Source organism: Perognathus longimembris, chromosome 7, assembly GCF_023159225.1.
Source record: "Perognathus longimembris pacificus isolate PPM17 chromosome 7, ASM2315922v1, whole genome shotgun sequence".
Lineage (NCBI taxonomy): Eukaryota > Metazoa > Chordata > Mammalia > Rodentia > Heteromyidae > Perognathus > Perognathus longimembris.
In genome coordinates, this window is record NC_063167.1 from 3,338,960 (window position 1) to 3,357,873 (window position 18,914).

At 54.1% G+C, this 18,914-nt stretch overlaps 1 protein-coding gene across 3 annotated transcripts in view; it reads right to left on the reverse strand.

Annotated features, from left to right (window-relative positions):
• The window catches only part of Nphp4 (nephrocystin 4), a 95,036-nt gene that overhangs the window by 25,739 nt on the left and 50,383 nt on the right, over positions 1 to 18,914 (reverse strand). For all 3 annotated transcript variants that reach the window (XM_048350135.1, XM_048350133.1, XM_048350134.1), the window contains 6 exons: positions 18,349 to 18,478; positions 7,560 to 7,621; positions 5,801 to 5,893; positions 4,552 to 4,700; positions 4,211 to 4,402; positions 3,043 to 3,230 (listed from right to left, as the gene is read on the reverse strand). In XM_048350135.1, coding sequence (XP_048206092.1) covers positions 3,043 to 3,230; positions 4,211 to 4,402; positions 4,552 to 4,700; positions 5,801 to 5,893; positions 7,560 to 7,621; positions 18,349 to 18,478 — 814 coding nt within the window. The remainder of the gene's footprint in view (positions 1 to 3,042; positions 3,231 to 4,210; positions 4,403 to 4,551; positions 4,701 to 5,800; positions 5,894 to 7,559; positions 7,622 to 18,348; positions 18,479 to 18,914) is intronic.

Below are 18,914 nucleotides of genomic sequence, written 5' to 3' on the forward strand. Positions count from 1 at the left end.
CACTGTGCGCAAGATGCTGCGAGGTACGAAACGGGAGAGAACCTAGAATTTTCTTGGTTTGGGACTTAAAGAATTGTGGATTTTATTTTGGAGCTTAATGTCTTTGGATATCAACTTGCAAGGAAACTGAATTTGGGGACTTTTGTGACTATGCACTATGGTGCGACCCCCTTGTGGATCCCCGAGAGCGCAGAGACAGACAAAGGATGGGACAGAGCGTGAACAAGGGTGAGGTGCCAGGAGGGGCGGGGAGAGCAGCGAGGGAGCCAGTGCGCAGCCCCATCCGACTTCCAGCCCTCTGAGGATACATGCTGGACCATAACCCTCCCCTTGCTCTGCCAAGGGTCCCCAGAGGAGCCAAGGAAAGGCAGTTGGTGAGGAAAACTACTGTCCCCGGAAGGCTGGAAACCACCCTGGGGGTGACAGCCTCCTCCCCTGATCATGAGCGCCCGCCCGAGTGCTGTAGATTCTGTGGCTAAGGTCAGTGTGTTGTGAGAACCAAGCCCGGGCTGGAGCACGTCCTTCCCTGTCCTCAAGCTCCACGTGGCGGTCCCCAGTGACCTGACTGGGGGAGGGGGAGGAGAGGGCCTGAGCTGCTGGGCCCTCTGCTCTCCTCCCACCTCGTGCAGGAAGAGCCGCTTCTAGAGCAGCTGAGGCCGGTGGTGCAGCCAAGGCGAGGAGCAAAGCTGGCCCTCACACCAGCCAAGGGGTAAGGAGAGCGACATCCTGACCTTCATCTGGCGGGACGCATTCCGACCTCGGACAAGGTACCGAGCGTGCCTCCCGTTACACGGCAATTCCCCCCTTCCAGCCTGGCGTCTGATCCTTTCTACTGGGTTTCTCTATTTCCTTCCAACCGTATTGGGCCTATTCTCTTTTCTCCCCTAAACTTCCTGGGCTGAACAATCTGACTAGTTTCTTAAAGGGCGCTCCTCTCCCCTGGCAGTCAATCTACCTTGCAAGTTTTCCTCTAAGTACCCCTTTCTGGTGGAATATTTTTTAACGGAATAAAATCATTCAGCTTTAGATAATTAGTCTTTCCTATTTTGATTTCTTCACTGACTCGACATTCATTACAAGTATGTTTAAAATTTCTTAAACAGCAGCTTGGAGAGTTTGTGAGAAAGAAAGAGATGAATCTCTGACCTGGGGCATCGTGGCCAGAGAATACTATCAAATTAGATTTGATACTGATTTCCTTCATGCTGAGTGATACCCGTTAGGTGGCCTAAGCCAGTATCAGCAGTTTTTATAAATTTCCAGGTATGCTTGAAAATAACACACATTCTCTAATCAGATGTAGAGTTCTTGAAGATCCATCTTTCTTAAACTGCACTTTGTAACAGCCTCATTAATTTGCTTGAGAGCTGTGTCAAATTCACCTGGGACTGTGTGTTTACCGGTTTCTCTTCACACATCCATCAGTTTTCCCCTCTGTCTTGGGGCCATGCCTGTTAGAAGCTCACGGATTCAGAATTGCTCTCCTAGTAAATTATTCTCAGGGTTGTTATTTAACAGCCTCCTTTATCCCTGGCACTACTCTAGTGTTGGTCTCTTTTGTCTGATGTTAATGTAACCAGGCTACTTGCTTTTGGGGTCAGAATTCAAAGGTAATTTTCCCCTCGGGTTGCTGTCTGCCTCAGGAGGCAGCAAAGGATCAGTCAGTCCCTTACGGCCAAAGACAGGCAGAAAGATCATCAAGAAACAAACGGCATTCCAGTGATGTTTCTATCCACTGTCGTTTAAATTCCTCAGTTTACAATGGACCAGGGGGTGGGAGAGGGCTGCTGGCCCCCCACCTTGGGAGGATGCCAGGGAGCCATGCCCCCCATAAGAACTGTACCTCAGCATGACCACATGGCTGAAGGGAAGTTCAGTTATGGAAACATCCGCTTACCAGAGACAGGAACTGCAAACCAAGATGTAAACTTGCGCCCCGCCCCAGTGAGACACACAAAAACCCATGTCAGGTCCCACCTCCAGGCTGAACTCCCAGCTCCCAGGAAAAGAGGGAACGGAAGGAAGACCCTTAAACTCCACTGCCGGAAACAGAGAAAGAAACCAGATGCCCTACCGGACCACAGAGCTCCTCTGACAGAGTAGTCACACGGGGGGGGGGGGGGGGGGGGGGGGGGCGGGGGGGCGTCTGGAGACGCTCAGGCCGTGCTGGGGCAAGGCGCTGCCCACTGCAGCCAGGCAGGCCTGAGATGTTGGCAAACTACAAGTTCTGAAGTTGGGGGCAGGAGAATGGAGGGAGGGAGGGCAGATGGGTATGGTCATGATATTCAATACACACATATGGAAACGGGACCACATCCCTCAAGGAGAGGGGTGGGAGGGGGGAAGAAGAGGAAGGAAGGGTGACACTGATCAAGATGCATGGTACTCGTTAACTTGACTTATGGAGCCGAGACCCCTTTGTACAACTACTTGACAATAACAACAACAAAAAGAGAGAATAAGGTTTTGAAGTGAGTTATCAAGGGAATCTTAATATTGGCCAGATGAATATTAAGAATCAAGTTAAAATTTTTAGGTGCATATTATTGAGTGTTTGCCTCTCAAAGAAGACTCCTTCGTTTTTCAGAGAGCTGGAGGGGAAAAGTGTGCAAATGAAATGACTGGGTCTGGATTTGTTTGTTTTGTTTTGTTTTTTTGGCCAGTCCTGGGCCTTGGACTCAGGGCCTGAGCACCGTCCCTGGCTTCTTCCCGCTCAAGGCTAGCGCTCTGCCACGTGAGCCACAGCGCCGCTTCTGGCCGTTTTCTGTATATGTGGTGCTGGGGAATCGAACCTAGGGCCTCGTGTATCCGAGGCAGGCACTCTTGCCACTAGGCCATATCCCCAGCCCGGGTCTGGATTTGTTTCTAATAAGCCTGGTTCAGTGGAGGTTGTGGTGTGTGAGGCGCCACCAGCCAGCGCTGAAGCGGAGCGCTGCGCGCCGGCCGACCACACATGCTGTGTCGCGTGCAAACTTACGCCGTGGGCTCTGCCAACCGTGGCGTTCACCACACCCAGGCCAGCGCAGACAGTCCTGTACTCACCGGCGTCGAAGGAGCCGTCTTCATGGATGGGAACGAGGACATGGGACAGGGAGCCACAGTTGGTCTTCCCAGGCCCCTCCAGCTTGACCAGCTGCAGCCGTGGCGTTGTCTCGGGTGGGAAGCGGTAGAACTGGAAGGTGAAATACACAGTCTTTGGCCATGGTGCTCCGCGGTAGTCCTGGGCCACTCTGAATTCAACAACAGCTCTGAGTTAATCACGCATCCGCAGCAGCACCTGGGCGTGGCACTTGCGGGGACACAGTCCGCACACCGCGGCTCCCAAGCTGCCAGAGTCACCAGTGGGCGCAGCTTTCCAGTGGGAACAGGCTGCAGCTGCACCAGCCACAATGACCGCCCTGGGAAGGCTGCTCTCGGAGCCACGCTCGTGGCTGAGAATTGGCAGCCAGGGTCCCTATTTTAATTAAGGACAGAAAACTGGGCAAAGCATGTTTCCAGCACCTAGAATGGCTCTGTGTGCCCTAGCCAAGGTAAAGCCCAAGCAGATGGCATGTCCAAGATCTCCAACACATGCCAAAAAAAAAAAGACAGCTATACAGGGAGATGGATACTCTGACTGGATGACTACACAATGACTATATATTATCACCCTGTGCCCCCGTAAGTATAGACAATTGTCCGTATATACAGTGATGCTGGGAATTTAGCTCAGTGGACGAGCATTCGCTGAGTTCCAACCCCAGCATCACAAAAATAAGAAAAAGGTAAAAAGACCAAAGGGAATGTTTTTTATTTATTTTTAGTACTGGTACTGGGGCTTGAACTCAGAACTTCACCCTATCTCCCTATCCTTCAGCTTTTTCACTCAACACTGTCATCCACCACTTGAGCCACATCTCCACTTCTACCTTTTTGGTGATTAATTGGGGATTAGAATCTCCTAGATTATTTGTCTGCCTGGGCTGGCTTTGAAGCTCAGGCCTCAGATCTCAGCCTCTCAAGTAGCTAGGATTACAGGCATGAGTCACTGGCAACTAGCTTCCATTAAAAAAAAATGCAAGATAATAAATTCATTTTTAAAACAGATGGCACCACCCAATCGAGTACAACTTGAGCAGGGAATGCTCTTCGAGGCCAGACCTATAGCAGAGCTGTTCTTCCACACAAGAAGCCAGGCAAGGAGACGAAAGACAGGAAACCAAGCCTCTACCTGCTGAAGGCAAGAAACTGTAGCACTATCTCGTTGCTGTGCAGGTGATCTGATTCCTCCTTCTGAGGGTGAAACCTCACGGGCTCTGCGGGATCGACGGCTTCGACTGGCTGCTGGCTGGCATCGAGGACCTCAGGGAAGCCGGAGGACTGCAGGAGAGCCATGGCGGCTCTCGAGAGCTGGCTTCCGGAGCTGAAACACAAACACTCCTGACCCCGTCTGCTAGGAGGGGACAGGGACATGGCTGGCCTGTCCACAGCCCCCTGCCAAAGACTGTGGGTCAGTCGGGCTTGATGGCTCAGCACCTGCTGGCTCCAATCCCTCCCCAGCCCCCGCCTCACCTCCTGGTCTGGGCCCCCACCACAATAGGGGCGTGCAACGGGGTGAAGGGCAGCTCCTGCAAAGTGTCAGCAATGGGGGCTTCCAGGACCAAGGAAGTCTGGCTCAGGTCAGCCTCCAGGTGAGAGATCCCCCCCTCCAACGGGAATGCCTGCCGGACAAAGGGAAGGTGAGGGCAGCGAGAGTCCCAGCCTGGATGGAGCCCAGCGAGGCTCGGATCTGGAGGGACTGACAAGACACGCCTGGTTCCATTTAGTTACAGGTTAACGAGTGTTCCAGTATGAGTATGTCCCATGCAATACACATTGACATGTTGAAAACTAGTTGTCATTTTATCTGAAGTTCGGAGTTATCCTGTATTTCCTGTGGTATCAAAGGGGAAAGGTAAGGAGTCACCAACTCCATAAATAGGTCAGCGCTGCAGGAGACGGCCGAGGCCTGAGATGGTAAATTGGGATCTGAGCATGTTTATGGAAAGTTCTTCAGAACTCACGCTGTGGCACCCAGCCCAACAGGCAAATAATCTGGATGTTACTCCGATTCCCACACCTGTGAATTTTCTCGACTCTCATTTGTATCCACCGCCCTCACTCTTCCAATGCAGAAGATGGTCTGCAGGAAGAGCAGGGTCTGGGGATCCAGAACATTCTCTCTTGCCTGAATTCCTGTGCTTGTGGTTTCAGTTCCAAAGCGTGAGCCACATAAGCAGAGGTAAGCTCACGCCATGTGCAAGTGCCCATAATAAGATGGGCAAGCTCTTCATAAACACGAGAGCCGCACACCTGTTTCAGAGCAGGGCAGCACAGATCAGTAGGAAGGAACTGGTTTTCCTCAGCGTGCGTCCAGCGGAGGTATGTTTTGCAGGTGGGCTGGCCAGCTCCCAAGAACACATTCTACGTGAATTCCCACGCAGAACCGAGCTCAGCCTGCACCAGGGTGGGGCTCTGCTGCTTCCTTAGGCAGCAAGGAGAGTCTGGGGCCAGAGGCTTGACTCCGCCTCCACTGATGCTCCTCCTTTCATGCAGCTCCAAGGATGGTGTAACTCTTACCTCAGGCAGAGCAGACCTAAATCAAGCACTGGCCCATGTGTGGACAGCAGTCCGCACTCTTGCCTCTCAGACAGAGTGGTGGCTAACATCTGAGGCCAGAAAGAACAGTGCCCCCAACCACCCCCCTACCTCAGCCCACCCAGGGCCCTGCCACCTCACCAGGGCCAGACAGTGGTCACGAGAAGTGGGCAAGAGCACTTACTGCCTGGGAGCCATCTGGGAGCTGCGGAGGGGACTTGGCTACGAGAAGTGGAGCCGGGGACTGCGGGGAGGCCGCCAGCTGTGAAAGGGACAACTGGAAGACAAGAGAGTTCGAGTAAGGCACTCAGCGCACAATGGGCACCCCCACCGCATGCCTGTGCGTGCACAAATCAAGGGAATGGGGGACAATGGGGGGGCGGGGGTCCTGCGGCAGAAGCAAGTGGTGTCGGTGGGCTCCTGGCCAGTGCTGCTCTGGAACCCAGAACCCTTCTTACATTTCCTCTATTCCAGTTACAGACAGGGAGGACTCCCTGAGCTCTCCCACGTCATGGATTTGAATTAAAAACACAGTTCACGAGGAAAGTGAACAGAGACCAGAGTCAGCTCCATGGATGGGCTGGTGGTGGCCCCTCTGGCTGCACGTCCAGCTGACCCCAGCACCTGGGCCTCTGCCACGGAACCTTCTCCACAAAGCCACCGTGTCATGTGACCTTTCTGCCTGTCTCCTCGCCTGTGAGAAGGGATGGAAGTGGAGCCAGGCTGCTGGACCACTGTCAGAATGAAATGCAGTTCCCGCCACCTGGAAAGCCTTCCACATCAAGGTTTACGCTTGGGTTTGGAAAATGTATGCTGCCATATAAAGGCTGGCGTGGGGGGGCGCGGGGACCATGCTCCCCCCAAAACACGCGTGTCGCCCGTGCACGCTGCCCGGGACTGGGCACTGTCAGCAAGGCCGATTGGCCCTGAGATGGAGACAGCAGGTGAAGGGGGGAGGTGGGGGAGAGGGGGGAGGGGTGCGGAAGCAAGGGGGCGTTCTTCAGCCAGGCAGCATCTTCAGGGAACACGAGAGATCTTCACAGCGCTTCAGTGCCCTCCAACCCCACAGGTGTTGCCGATCGTCTCTGCTGTGTCCCTGAACTCTTACAGCTGTTGTAGGACCCGCTGCAGGGAACACTCTGGGGGAGGCCACGAGATGGCCCAGGGCAAACACAGTTCACCCAGACCCAGCTTCTAAGCTGTCTGTCCACAGCTGGAGACAGCCTGGCTATTGGACATCTCCAATTTTCTAGCAATGTTATTGCTGGAGTGGCGCTGGCAGGCGATATTGCCAGGATGAGCAAGCCCATGGGGCTGAAAGCACCGGAACCAGAGGTGAAGGCCTGGTGACTCAGGGCGGTACAGGGGCCTCCGAGCATGCAGAGCCAACTGCTACGCTAGAACAGGCCTCCCCACACAGGAACCTTCAGCACTCAGGGAGGGATGTCTGACAGATTTCCTGTCCATCAGCTGTGGCCTGGAATCCCACAGGGACAGCTGCTGCCCACACCTTTGGTGGCTCTGGGACAGGTGCCCCGTCCCCTTTCCTGCCCAAGTCAGTCTGGAGAGGAAGGAGGTGAAGAGCCTGCCTTGTTGTCTCAGGAAATCAAGGCCAGGCCATCACTCCTGAGCCGTCTCACCATCTGACATAACTGCCGGGGAGAACAGCGTATTTTCTGAGAGCGGAAACATGCCTTAGATGGCAGAGTGGAAGATCATTACGAGTTGGCAGGAAGCCGCCACCCTGACAGCGCGCGCTGGGAGGCAGTCAGCATGTCAGATCAGTCTGCGGGGCGGGGCACCCACACCCAGCCAGCGGCCTCCAGCCCCGGGGCCACGGAGTGGGGCTTGGGGCTTTAAAGAGACCAGGGTCCTTCCTTGCCCTAGGGCTCTCCCATCCCTTGTTCTGGAATCTCCGGCGGCCCTGCCTGGCCTGGACTTACCCCTGGTCCCACAGGCGAGTCCTGGATGGCAGCGAGAACCTGGGACGCTGGTGCAGGTGGGCCTGGGGGAAGCACAAGGCGCCATCAGACTCTGCAGGGCCTGGGCTGAGCCCCAGCAGGGTTATGTTCTGGGGCCCTGAGCCCCAGGGTAGCCATGTTCCAGGCACTTCTCCACCCCATCTGGGACTGGTGTGTGGCAGCTCAGGGACAGCCCCAAATGTGGGCCACACAGCTCCTCCAAGCACGTGCTCAGAGAAGGGACCTGGGCAAAGCTGCTGCAGGCGCGGCCTCCTTCCTTCTAACCATGCAGGCCTGCTACAGGAGGGGCGCATGGACACTACGCTCTCTGGTGAGCTCACACAGTCAGTCTTCTGTCTCTCGGGTCTGCCGGGCCTAGCAGCGCCACAGCTGCCAGCATAGAGACTTTTGAACAGACACTGCAGCAGAGGCCACAGCCAGGCTGGCCACACACACACACTCGCTCAACACTCAAGGTGCAGGTGTTTGAGGCAGAATCAAGAAGAATCAAGGCCAGGCCTTAGTGTGGCCCCCAGCGGGAGGGGCTGACAGGAACCTTTGACCCTGGAAAAGCAAGGCCGCGTGCGCTCATGGGACGGACCGGCTCCCCAGGAAGGTCTCAGCTCCCGAGGGCAAATACAGACACAGCCGCTACAGCCCAGCTCCCCCCACACCGCGCCCTTCCCACCCTCCCCCTCCCAATCTTCTGGACCACACGAGGGCCACACACGGCCACTACAGCCCCCTCCACCCGCAGATGAAACAGAAAAGCTTCCGTAATTCTACTTGGTTCCATCCTACATGGGGACTTGGAAACCTCTGAAGGCTGATTTTGGTTAACGAGGAAAAATTGCAGGAAATGGCTCCATTATCCTCAGCTAAGAGAAAGCCAGCCCTGCGAGCCCGGCCTCCGCACATCCTCCAAGCGGCGACGCCGGCGCCGGTAAGGCGGCACCATCGAAACCCATTAAAACTTCCTCCGTATGGCTTTCCCCCAGAAGCCTCACATTTGGGTTTTGTGTGGTATGGCTTTTCAGGTAATTCTTCCCATTGTGACTTGCGATGTGATTTTTACCTTCCAAGGAGTAATGCAGCCTGGAAAGGCTGTTCTTAAAGATTCCTGCTGAGAGCCAGGGGGAGAGGCAGCGAGGCCGGACAGGAGGAAACGCAGCAAGGGCCCGGCGTGACGCGGCGCCTCGCGCTGCAACCCGCTCACTGCCTTCAGCTCTGCGTCCTGCTCAGGGGACAGCGTCCTGGGCAGGACTGCCCTGCTTCTCCTACACAACTTCCACCACGGCACGCTGGTCCTGGGCCACACGCTCATGTAGAGCACTGCAGGCGAGACTGGAGTGTCAGAAGAGCGCACTTAGAGCAACATGGCACCTCTGTGCACCGGGGAAGCGCCAGGGGGAGGGGGAGGGCCAAGCGGCTAGCAGAGGCGCACTGAAAGCGCAGGTGGGCACATCTGGGTGTGCTTGGCACCTGTGGGCCGGCACGTCCTCGCCCCGTGGAGGGGTAACGACATACCGTCACTCGGGGTTCCCGGTCCGGTCTGTCACCATGGCCCTGCAGAGCCGGGAGACGCGCCTTGCTGAACTGCTGACACCATCAGCGTGGATTAAGACTGAGCTGCTTCTCCCCGGGGTGCACCCCCAAAGCTGGCTCCCTCCCTGGGCAGAGGCAATGTCTAGCCAGGATAGTGCTCTGGGTTCAGGCAAGTGACCCGAATGTTCACAACAACGCAGCAATCCAGAGACAGGCTACACTTCTCAGCCGCCACCAGGGCCCGAGGACTGGGTGCAGCCCCGGGGCTGACTCCATGGCTCCCTCGGGCCACAGAGGAAGCCGACTTCTCGGCTGGAGTGGGTTCTGCCTCCTGACTGGACACTCACTTTCCCTGACACCCCATTACTCTCTAATCCGACTCTATACGCTGAAAGCCACTGTCAACACATCTCTACTGTCCAAGGACCCATATGCTCCAACTTGACCAAACACAGGGCTCCTGGATGCCAGGCAGGGGCCTGCACTGCACCTCTGCCCAAGCTGTCATAGGTCCCCCACTGGGTCACACACACCCGAGGCTTGGTGCAGCCTCTGCCCCCGCCACGCTCTGGGGAGAGGCACTGAGGGTCAGTACTTGGCAGGAGCCAACCAGCAGAAGCTATGCCATGAGAAAGCCCTAGTTAAATGTGCTCATGGGGCACAATCCCCGGGCCAGCCTGAGCCTCCTGCTCCAGCCCCAGCCCACCTCAGCCTGATCACACGTGCAGGACGCCATCTCCAGGATGGCAGGGCCAAAAGCAGTCCTATGGGCTCTCTGCTGCTGCATCACGGTCCCCCCACCAGGGGGCAGCAGCGCACCCCAGCCACCCTCTCCCTTCTGTGTCAGGTCCCCACGGCCAGGGGGAGGGGGCCCTGGAGAGTCCATCGCCTGACTCAGAAACCTCTGAGCAGCCATTCACCCCAGAAGCCCTGCCCGTCTCTCCGTGCAAGGTCTATTGCCATGAGAAGGGAACATGGGAAGGAGGAGAGGGAAGGGCAGCGCCCTCCCCATCTCGACGTTCCTACGCGTCCTGGTTCACATAGCCGATAAACACTTCATCACATGCCTGCACTCAGCCAGGGCCACAGAGACGTGCAAGAGCCAGAAAGCCGCTAATAAAGGACAGGGCAGGGTCTCCACCAGGCCTCATCCCAGGCAGGAGGGTGCCAAGGACCCTCACACAACTCAAGAGCCTAGGACCTGAGGAAACATGACGCGGTCCCCAGAGCCTCTAGCGACGATCCAGCAAGAGGTGCCCTGCACAGGAGGTGGCCCCAAGACCCTTCATCCCCAAAGCCAGCTGCCTTCCTGAGATGCCCACACTGGATGGAGACCCAGGAGGCAGGTGCTGGGCTCACGCCATGGTCAGCTACACCTGGTGGGGACGTCACAGCCCCAGAGGAAAAGCAAGAAGGGAGGGCAGGAGGAGGAGGCTGTTGCCTAGCAACTGGCAGCAGCTCTGGGAAGGCAGGAAAAGGCCGGGGTGGCCTAGGGCCAGGCAAAGGAGCAGTGTGACCACGTCACAGAGAGGGAGAGGAGGAAGGAGCCACTGCTGTTGCCACCAAGGATGCAGTCACAGGATCTAAAGAATGACAGCCAAAAGTATCTTCCTGCCACCACACTGTGAAAATAAAGAACGAAGCAGTACGTGATAGCTACTGTGTCACCAGACACTGTGGATTCAGAAAAGCAAACCCATCTGGGGCCTGTATTCCTATTTGCAGGTAAAAAGTCATTCTTCCTAAGACTTGGATGATAGGAATGGGGAAAAGAACAAAATCTGGGAAGAGGTAAAAGGGAGAGCCTGGGGACTGGGCGAAGTGATGGGCTCAAACCACGGGCAGCCACTGGAGAGCGGGCACCTGTCTTGGCTGACTAGGTCCACGTGAAGTGGGCACTTCCTCACCTTGACTCTCAAGGTCACCTCCCTCACCAAGCCACCCTGCCACCACCCCCTCCAGAATGTGTCTCACCGTCTGCACAAGGAGCCTCCATCCCTGTCCCAAGGGTGACCAAAAGCCGCCGGACAGCCTTCCAGTCTTCCTGACTAGATCCCCTGATGCATGGCCAGGACACTGCCCGACAGAGAGAATGTTCCAGACAAGCCAAAGGTCCGGCCGGATCATGGCAGGAGGCTAACCTGACACACATCCTGGGAGATGCCACAGAAGCCCATCCGCAGTGACCCCGATACAGAGACAGAGTCAGAGCTACTAAGCAAACCACCCCAAATTCTGACACTGCCAGAATGTTCAAAAGCAAAATATGGGTCAAGGAAATCCCTAGCAACAACCAAAAAACAAAACAAAAACCCAAAAAACAAAAAAGTGGAGCTAGAGCGCCCTCTAGTGGCTCCGTACACACTTCTCCCAGTAGGAGCCGCTCCCTGGCAATTTTACAGGGGAAATAAAATAATAAGGATTATTCATACAGAAAGCCAAAGTACCTCACTTAAAGTGACGGCTACATATCATTAAGATTTCCAAAGGAGCCGTATAAGTTGGTAAAATATTGAAGTATGGAAAGTTCCCATCATAAGTTAAACACTAGTGGCTATTTCAGTCTCTTACTTGGGAGGCAACATCTTCAAACGCCTGGAACCTGGGCTGGAGGCAATCGTATTAGCATGACATCAATGCTGCCATAAATCCAAATTAAATCAGCCAAATGAAATCGGGTTCCATCACGTAACTGCGCAAGTCCCCGCAGGTAGCAGCTCCCGCTGCAGTGATACATTTGCACAATCCCTCCACTTCTGATACTTCTAATAACCAAAGTAGTCTCCTCTCTGCCAAGGACAGACAATAAATCTTTTGTAAAGGCTTCACAGGGTGTACCCTACTGCTCTGCATATTATGAAGCCCAGGGCTGCTTGGCACAACCCATGGGACAAGTGCTCCCTCTGGACACTCACCCACAGGACAGGCTGCTGCCCACTGTCTTCTACCTTCTCACATGTGGGAGAGGCAGGAACCACGCGCATCTGCTCATCAATGGTGGTGAGGGGAAGCTAGGAGGCTGCCGCAGTGGAGCGGAGAGCAGGACTGCCCTCTGGAGCCCAGCCCCGGTCACCCAGCCTCAACCCTGACCCTTTCCTTGGGGAATCACCCTCCAGTCCTTACAACACAGGGATCGTGTGGCCCAGGACTCAGTGTCCCCAGCCCTGACCACACTACCGCTATGATGTAAGGCCGGTGACACAAAACAATGGTCTCTGTCTTGACTCTCCTGGAACAGCTGAGTAAAACAAGTTCTCTCTGTTGGGAAAAACCACCGGCAGGAAGTCAACTCTGAAGTCAGGAAAGCTGAAGGGGGTGGGGCTGGTAGAAGAGACTGACAGATGAAGAATGATGGAATCTCACAAGTGCCAGGGTCCAGCCACGCCTAGCACAACAGATCCTTCCTTGGTTGATGATATTCTGGGTTAGTTTCTAACCCTGGTGCCCAGAGCGGAGGACTCCCCCTCCACGGTGTTCTGCCGTAGACAGGACTGTGCTGGCAACGGAGAGGAGCACGCGCAGCCCCCACTAGCCGGCTGCTCTGGCCTCTTTCCCCCTACTGGTATGAGGACAGCCATCGTCCCTCTCACTTGGGTAGGCGTGTGGCTACTTCTGGCCGGCACAGTGGTAGAAGTGACAGACTCATGGCTGGGCCAGAGCTTTCCCTAACAGCCCAAGGCCTCCTTTTATCTGACCGCTGACCAGCAGTAATAAAACGTCGGCTGCCCTGTGGGTCCATGAGGACCCAGCTGCCTGCAACCGTGCACCATGTGTTAAAGAGAGCAAGAGATAAACCTTGCTTTAAACCACAGAGATGTGGGGATTATTCATCATAGCAAAGCTGACTAGTATACTTGAAGAACAATGGAGAAGGAAGAAGTGAAGACAGTACATCGTGAGACAAAAGGTGAGAGTATTTTGGCTGCACAGCACACGTTTTGAATGCACCAGGTCCTGGGCTTGATCTAGGGCTAGCCTGGGGTATAGATCTTCCTACCTCTACCTCCTGCGTTGCTGGAATTACGGAAACACTCCACCATACCTGGCTTGCTTTAATTCTGCTTTTTTTTTTTTTTTTTTTTTTGGCCAAGGCTGGCCTTGAACCAAGATCCTCCCCAAATCTCAAATGTATTTCAGCTTACAGATACGAGCCTCCCAGCCTGGCCAATGTTTTCATTATGAAATAAGACAAATGGAAGGTAAGCTAAACATTCAACTTTTTACAAACAAATTGAATCAGTAAAGATAGAAGCATATAAAATTAATTTGAAATAAAGATAAAATTCGAAACTTACAGATCAGGGTAGCAGATAAGCAAAAATAAGAGCTGGTTCTCCCCACCCAACCCCCATCCCCATTACTGGGGTTTGAACTTATGAAGCAGGCATGCCACCCCTTGAGCCATGTCTGCAGCAATTTCTAAATTTCTGTTCTGACTACTTTTGAGATAGGATGTCACTTTTTGCCCCCAGTGGCTGAGTCCCTCCTTGGCCACACTCGTGTTCACTTGCATGCTGACACAGGCGGAATTTCAACAGGAGGGGAATGAAATGACTTCTCATTTTACTTCACGTTTCTCTCATCTCTAGTGAAACTGAGCACTTATTCACACGCTTATTAGATATGCTGGTTTCCTCTTGGTGAATTCCCACTTCATATCCTCCATCCATTAATCTGCCCTCTCTTCTCATTGATTTAGAGGAGTTCTTTCCATAACCTGTCTCTCTAATCTTCTCCGTCTGGAGTTTGGTTCTGTATTGATATAAAATGAAGGTTAGACTTTATATTTCCTGCGTGGACCACCATTCCCACCAGCACCACGGATTGGCTGGTCCTTCCTTACGCCTCGCTCCCCACTCCAAAGATGGGCGCATCCTGCTCCTCAGAACCTACACGTGCGTACGGTGGCATGGCCAGAGGAAGGCTATGTGTCGGCTCACCCTGAGGCGGGGAGATTAGACTGTGGAGCGCAGGGTCACCGCCAGCACTGGGAAGGCCGTATGGCCAGAGTCGAGGGAGAGCGGGGAGATCCACACACGAGTGTGGCGAGCTCTTGCTCTCTGGCAGTATAGAAATGAGATCCGGGACGGAGAACCCAGTTATAAAGTAAGGTAACAAAGAGCTTACTGAACAAAGAGGAAGAGCAATGGGACCCAGAAACCAGCTGTCCGCCGGATGGATGGGCCTGGCTGTCTGTATTGCCCCTCTCCCCCATTCCAACCCCTGTCTAACACACAAACCCCACCCCATCCCCCGCCCGAAAGCCACTTAGGTAATTTGTCAGATCAAGATTGGTTTGTTTGAAACAAGCAAGACTCTCCCCTGGGTGGTAGCCACAGGAGGGTGGCTTATACGAGGGCGGGCCCTCTTCCCCTGAGCCATGGCCACCGGCTATGGGGGAGGGCTGAGCTGGCCTAAATGTTTTCCTTCAAGATGCTACAGGGAGGCAGGCAGCCTCTACAAGCCAGAAAGGGCAAGGAAAGAATGCTGCAGCCCTGCTGAGCTCCTGCTTTAAGCCCGTGAGAGCACCGTTGACTCCTGACTTCCAGAGCCAGGATGTACTAAGCTGCACTGCTTTACATGGCAGAGCCTGTGGCAATGTGTTAGAGCAGCAGGAGAAAAATCACCCATCTGCCTGTGCGCAGTCGCAGGTCACCTTCCTGAGCCCGAGCCGGTGCAGCTCTGTACCGTGCCATCCCCAGTGCCATTCTGTCCCGAGGCTGGTGCAGCTCTGTACCGTGCCATCCCCGGTGCCATTCTGTTCTGGTTTTAGAAAACCAAGAGGATGCAGCCTCCCTTCATCAACACTGCCTTGCCTATTTCTGGCTATGGATTGTTTTCATTAAGAAAAGAAATAAACAGCATATATCCCAAAGGAAAATGAGTACAGTGCATGGAGGAAATTCATTCCAGTCAGGAAGCCAGGACTCAGAATGGTGGGGAAAAAAACACACAGCAGCCAGGGTAGAAAGCTCAGCAGCAGGTGGGGGGACAGTAGCCACACTGACCTGTCCATCTGGAACAAATGAGAAAGAAGAAACTCACCCATCCGAGCGATGGCCCATGGTCTGAGTCCAGCAAGCACAAAGGCCAGGGTAGGGAAAGTCTGCTCAGTGCACATGGAGACGGCAATGGAGAGTCCAGAAGATCATGGACACTGCCAGTCAAAGGGCAGAGCAGCAGACAGGTAAGCTGTACAGACAGAGTGCTATGGGCACTCCAAGGGTGGACACTGGGGGCCTCGCTAACCTTCAGGAGAGGGCACCTCAGAAAACTGCCTGCATTGGAGGAAGGAAGGAGTACAGGAAACAGAAATGGTGTCCACGGGGCCCAACCCAGGACCTGCCACCACCAAACAGCACACCTCCTCAATCGTGGGTGCCTAAGGTATCTTCGCACCCCTGGACCAGCGTCCATCTGCCCCACCCGACAATCTAAATAGCAAGGCCTAAAAGAACCTAACCATTCTCAAAGCTTAAGAATACCTCTCTCATTATATGCAATGAAAGACAAAGATTAACATAAAGTGAACCATTGGCCAAGTTAAAAAAAGAAAACAGGCACCTCTCAAGTGCAAAATTGGTCAATACCCAATCATGTAAACTTTCTACTATCTGGAACCCAGTCATGAGTTACTAAATGGGCAGAGGCAGGAGAATTCAGACCAAACCAGGACAGAATTCAGCTCATCAAAAAGGCCCTGTAATAGCCAAGTGCCAGTAGCTCACACCTGTAATCCTAGCTCCTCAGGAGGCTGAGATCTGAGGATCCAGAAAAAGCCAGAAATAGAGCTGAGGCTCAAGAAGTAGAACACTGTGGCCTTGAGCAAAAAGGAGCTCAGGGACAGCACCCAGGCCCTGAGTTCAAGATCCAGGACTGGCACCAAATAAATAAACAAATGCCCTGTCTGCGAAGCTGAGAGCAGGGCTCAGCCAAGCAGGAGGGAAGGACAGTGTGCCCCCACACAGGAGCGACCACAGCCCACGACAATGCCTTGCAGATCAGAGAAGCTGGGCTCGCACATGTGCAGAAACCATGCGCTCCAAAGAGATGGGCATGCCAGCTGCAAGGCCGGAACACAACTCTACGTACATGTGTTTGAAAAATCACACTGCGCACACGCACACGCACACACGCACACACTCACACACATTCATGCTGACTAAAAACTCAAGTTAAAAAAAGAAACCATCAGGACTGACAAACATATTTAAATTACCAAACAAGGAATTAAAGTAGCTAAAACAGCATTTCAAATAAAATGGAAATTTATTCTGAAGTGACGGTGACAGGAAATGCACGCCTGCCACCCACCACCGTGAGGGGTTCCAGACGACATTCTGACAACACCTCAAGTACAAGGGGTGCTGTACATTTCAGTTCCTCTTGTAGAAGACGGGGCATCGGTGTGCAAGGGGAGCGAGGGCGTAAACAGACCAAAGAGACTCAAAAACTGAAGGAAAAGCTTCCACTGCTCCTAGGAAAAGGAGGAAGAATGGGGCAACACCTGTAATCCTAGCTTCTCAGGAGACAGACTGGAAGATTGAGGTTCAAAGCCAGTCTCAGCAGAAAAAGTCTGTGAGATTCTCATCTCCAATTTATCATCAAAAAGCCAGGAAGAGGGCTGGGGATATAGCCTAGTGGCAAGAGTGCCTGCCTCGGATACATGAGGCCCTAGGTTCGATTCCCCAGCACCACATATACAGAAAACGGCCAGAAGCGGCGCTGTGGCTCAAGTGGCAGAGTGCTAGCCTTGAGCGGGAAGAAGCCAGGGACAGTGCTCAGGCCCTGAGTCCAAGGCCCAGGACTGGCCAAAAAAAAAAAAAAAAAAAAAGCCAGGAAGAAGTAGAGCGGTGGCTAAAGTGGTAGAGCACCAGCCTTTTTTTGTTTGGTTTTGTTTTTGTTGCCAGTCCTGGGCCTTGGACTCAGGGCCTGAGCACTGTCCCTGGCTTCTTTTTGCTCAAGGCTAACTCTGCCACTTGAGCCACAGTGCCACTTCCAGCCATTTTCTATATATGTGGTGCTGGGGAATCGAACCCAGGGCTTCATGTATACGAAGCGAGCTCTCTACCACTAGGCCATATCCCCAACCCCACCAGCCAGGAGTGGAACAGCTTAGGGGCAGTACCCAAGCCCTGAGTTCAAGGGAGGTGTGTCTCAAAGCAGCAACTTCAGTTCTGGCACCTATCCCCAGATATCTCAAGTGAGCCCAGAAGACTCCAAGAACCAAGGCCAGCATGCAAGCTCTAGGCCCAAGAGTGAGCCGCTCCCCACCAACCAGAGGACTCAGTTCACCATAACTGGCCACAAACCAGAAGAATCTCACACGATTCACGAAGAAAATCACTCTCAGTGCCAGAACCGGGACAGGGCAGGGCAGAGCCGCTGGGAGGGGGAGGAGAAGCCATGGTGCTTGGCTCTACCCACATCCACTTTGCCCACCCCACCTGCCCATCTGGAACCGGAAGAAAGAAGAGTGAGAGAGACCATCTGAGACCAAGGTTCCCAGAGCACTCCCTGGGCTGGTGAGAGCCCCAGAATGTCAGAGCCGAGGCTCGGTGCCATGATTCCTGAACACTGTCTTGTGCGTAGAAGGGCATCAGGGCTTGTATTCCATAATATCACACTGACCTACTTCAATTACCAACCCCCGCCCCCCCCCTGCCCCATGCGTAGACGGGCGTCAGGGCTCAGGTGTAAACTAGGAGTCCCTAAACAATACTGTCCAGGCTGCAGCCAGAATGCTAGCCTGACAATCTGCCATAGTTCACCCCTCGCCATACACACAGACCTCATACCGCCTGCAGGGGAAGGGCTGTCCCTTCGGTTAGGACTCCCAAGATCCTAATCCCCAAGTCGAACCGGCTCCAGGATGAGAAGAAAGCTAGATGCATGGGCAAGACAGAGCTGGCAGACCATGGCTTCCAGCCAACCCCTAACTCACAGGCCAGGCTTGCAGGCTTTTGATTCCCCTGGCCAAGACGTGCCTTCAGGGGCATTACCGATGGAATAGCACACAGGCACTTGGCTGCCCAAGTGACTAAGCCAACTCGTAGCTGAAGCACAAGTGACAAACAGCCTGGCCACACATCTTCACACGGTGCAAAAGACCAACCCAGTGCTCAGCGAGGCTGCTGAAGCCACAACCTCATGAGGGAGCAAGGAGGGGACCCGGCACTTTCCCGAGGAGTGGGAAGCCCTCACTCTGCTCTCTGGAAACACTTACGGGAAGGGGACATGGGTGGCTTCCTGGGGGGCCGCCCCTCAGCCTTGGGGCCGTCGGCACACTCTTCAGGGGAGTCCTCCGTGTTCAGCGAGAACTGGAAGTGGACGGCTCCCAAGTCCACCTGCTTCACCTGCAATAGACCCCTCATCAGCAGTGCCGAGGACTCGGGGGACAACCGCCCGGCCCCCACCAACCACCTCCAGGAAACAAGCTGTGTGGCACTGAAATCCCAGAAGAGCAAACAATGACAGACCATCACTTGCCCAAGCAGAGGATTTTTTTTTTAATGTATTCCACATATCACACTGATCTACTTCAATTAACATCTAATACTGACAGACATGTGTATGTATGCTATGGGTTTTAACACATGCTTGGCTTCACACAGCCAAACCACAATAAGGATTCAAACCAGCCTCCTCCCTTGTGGCCTGTGCTGCGTTGCACCCACCTGGCTCGGGCCTTCACTGACCGCTTCGCCGGCCCTATTGTTTGGTCCCGTGAGAATGTCGCAGAAGCACCATCGTCTGATTTTGTGAGTGTGTAACTCTAAGTCTGGCTCTGTC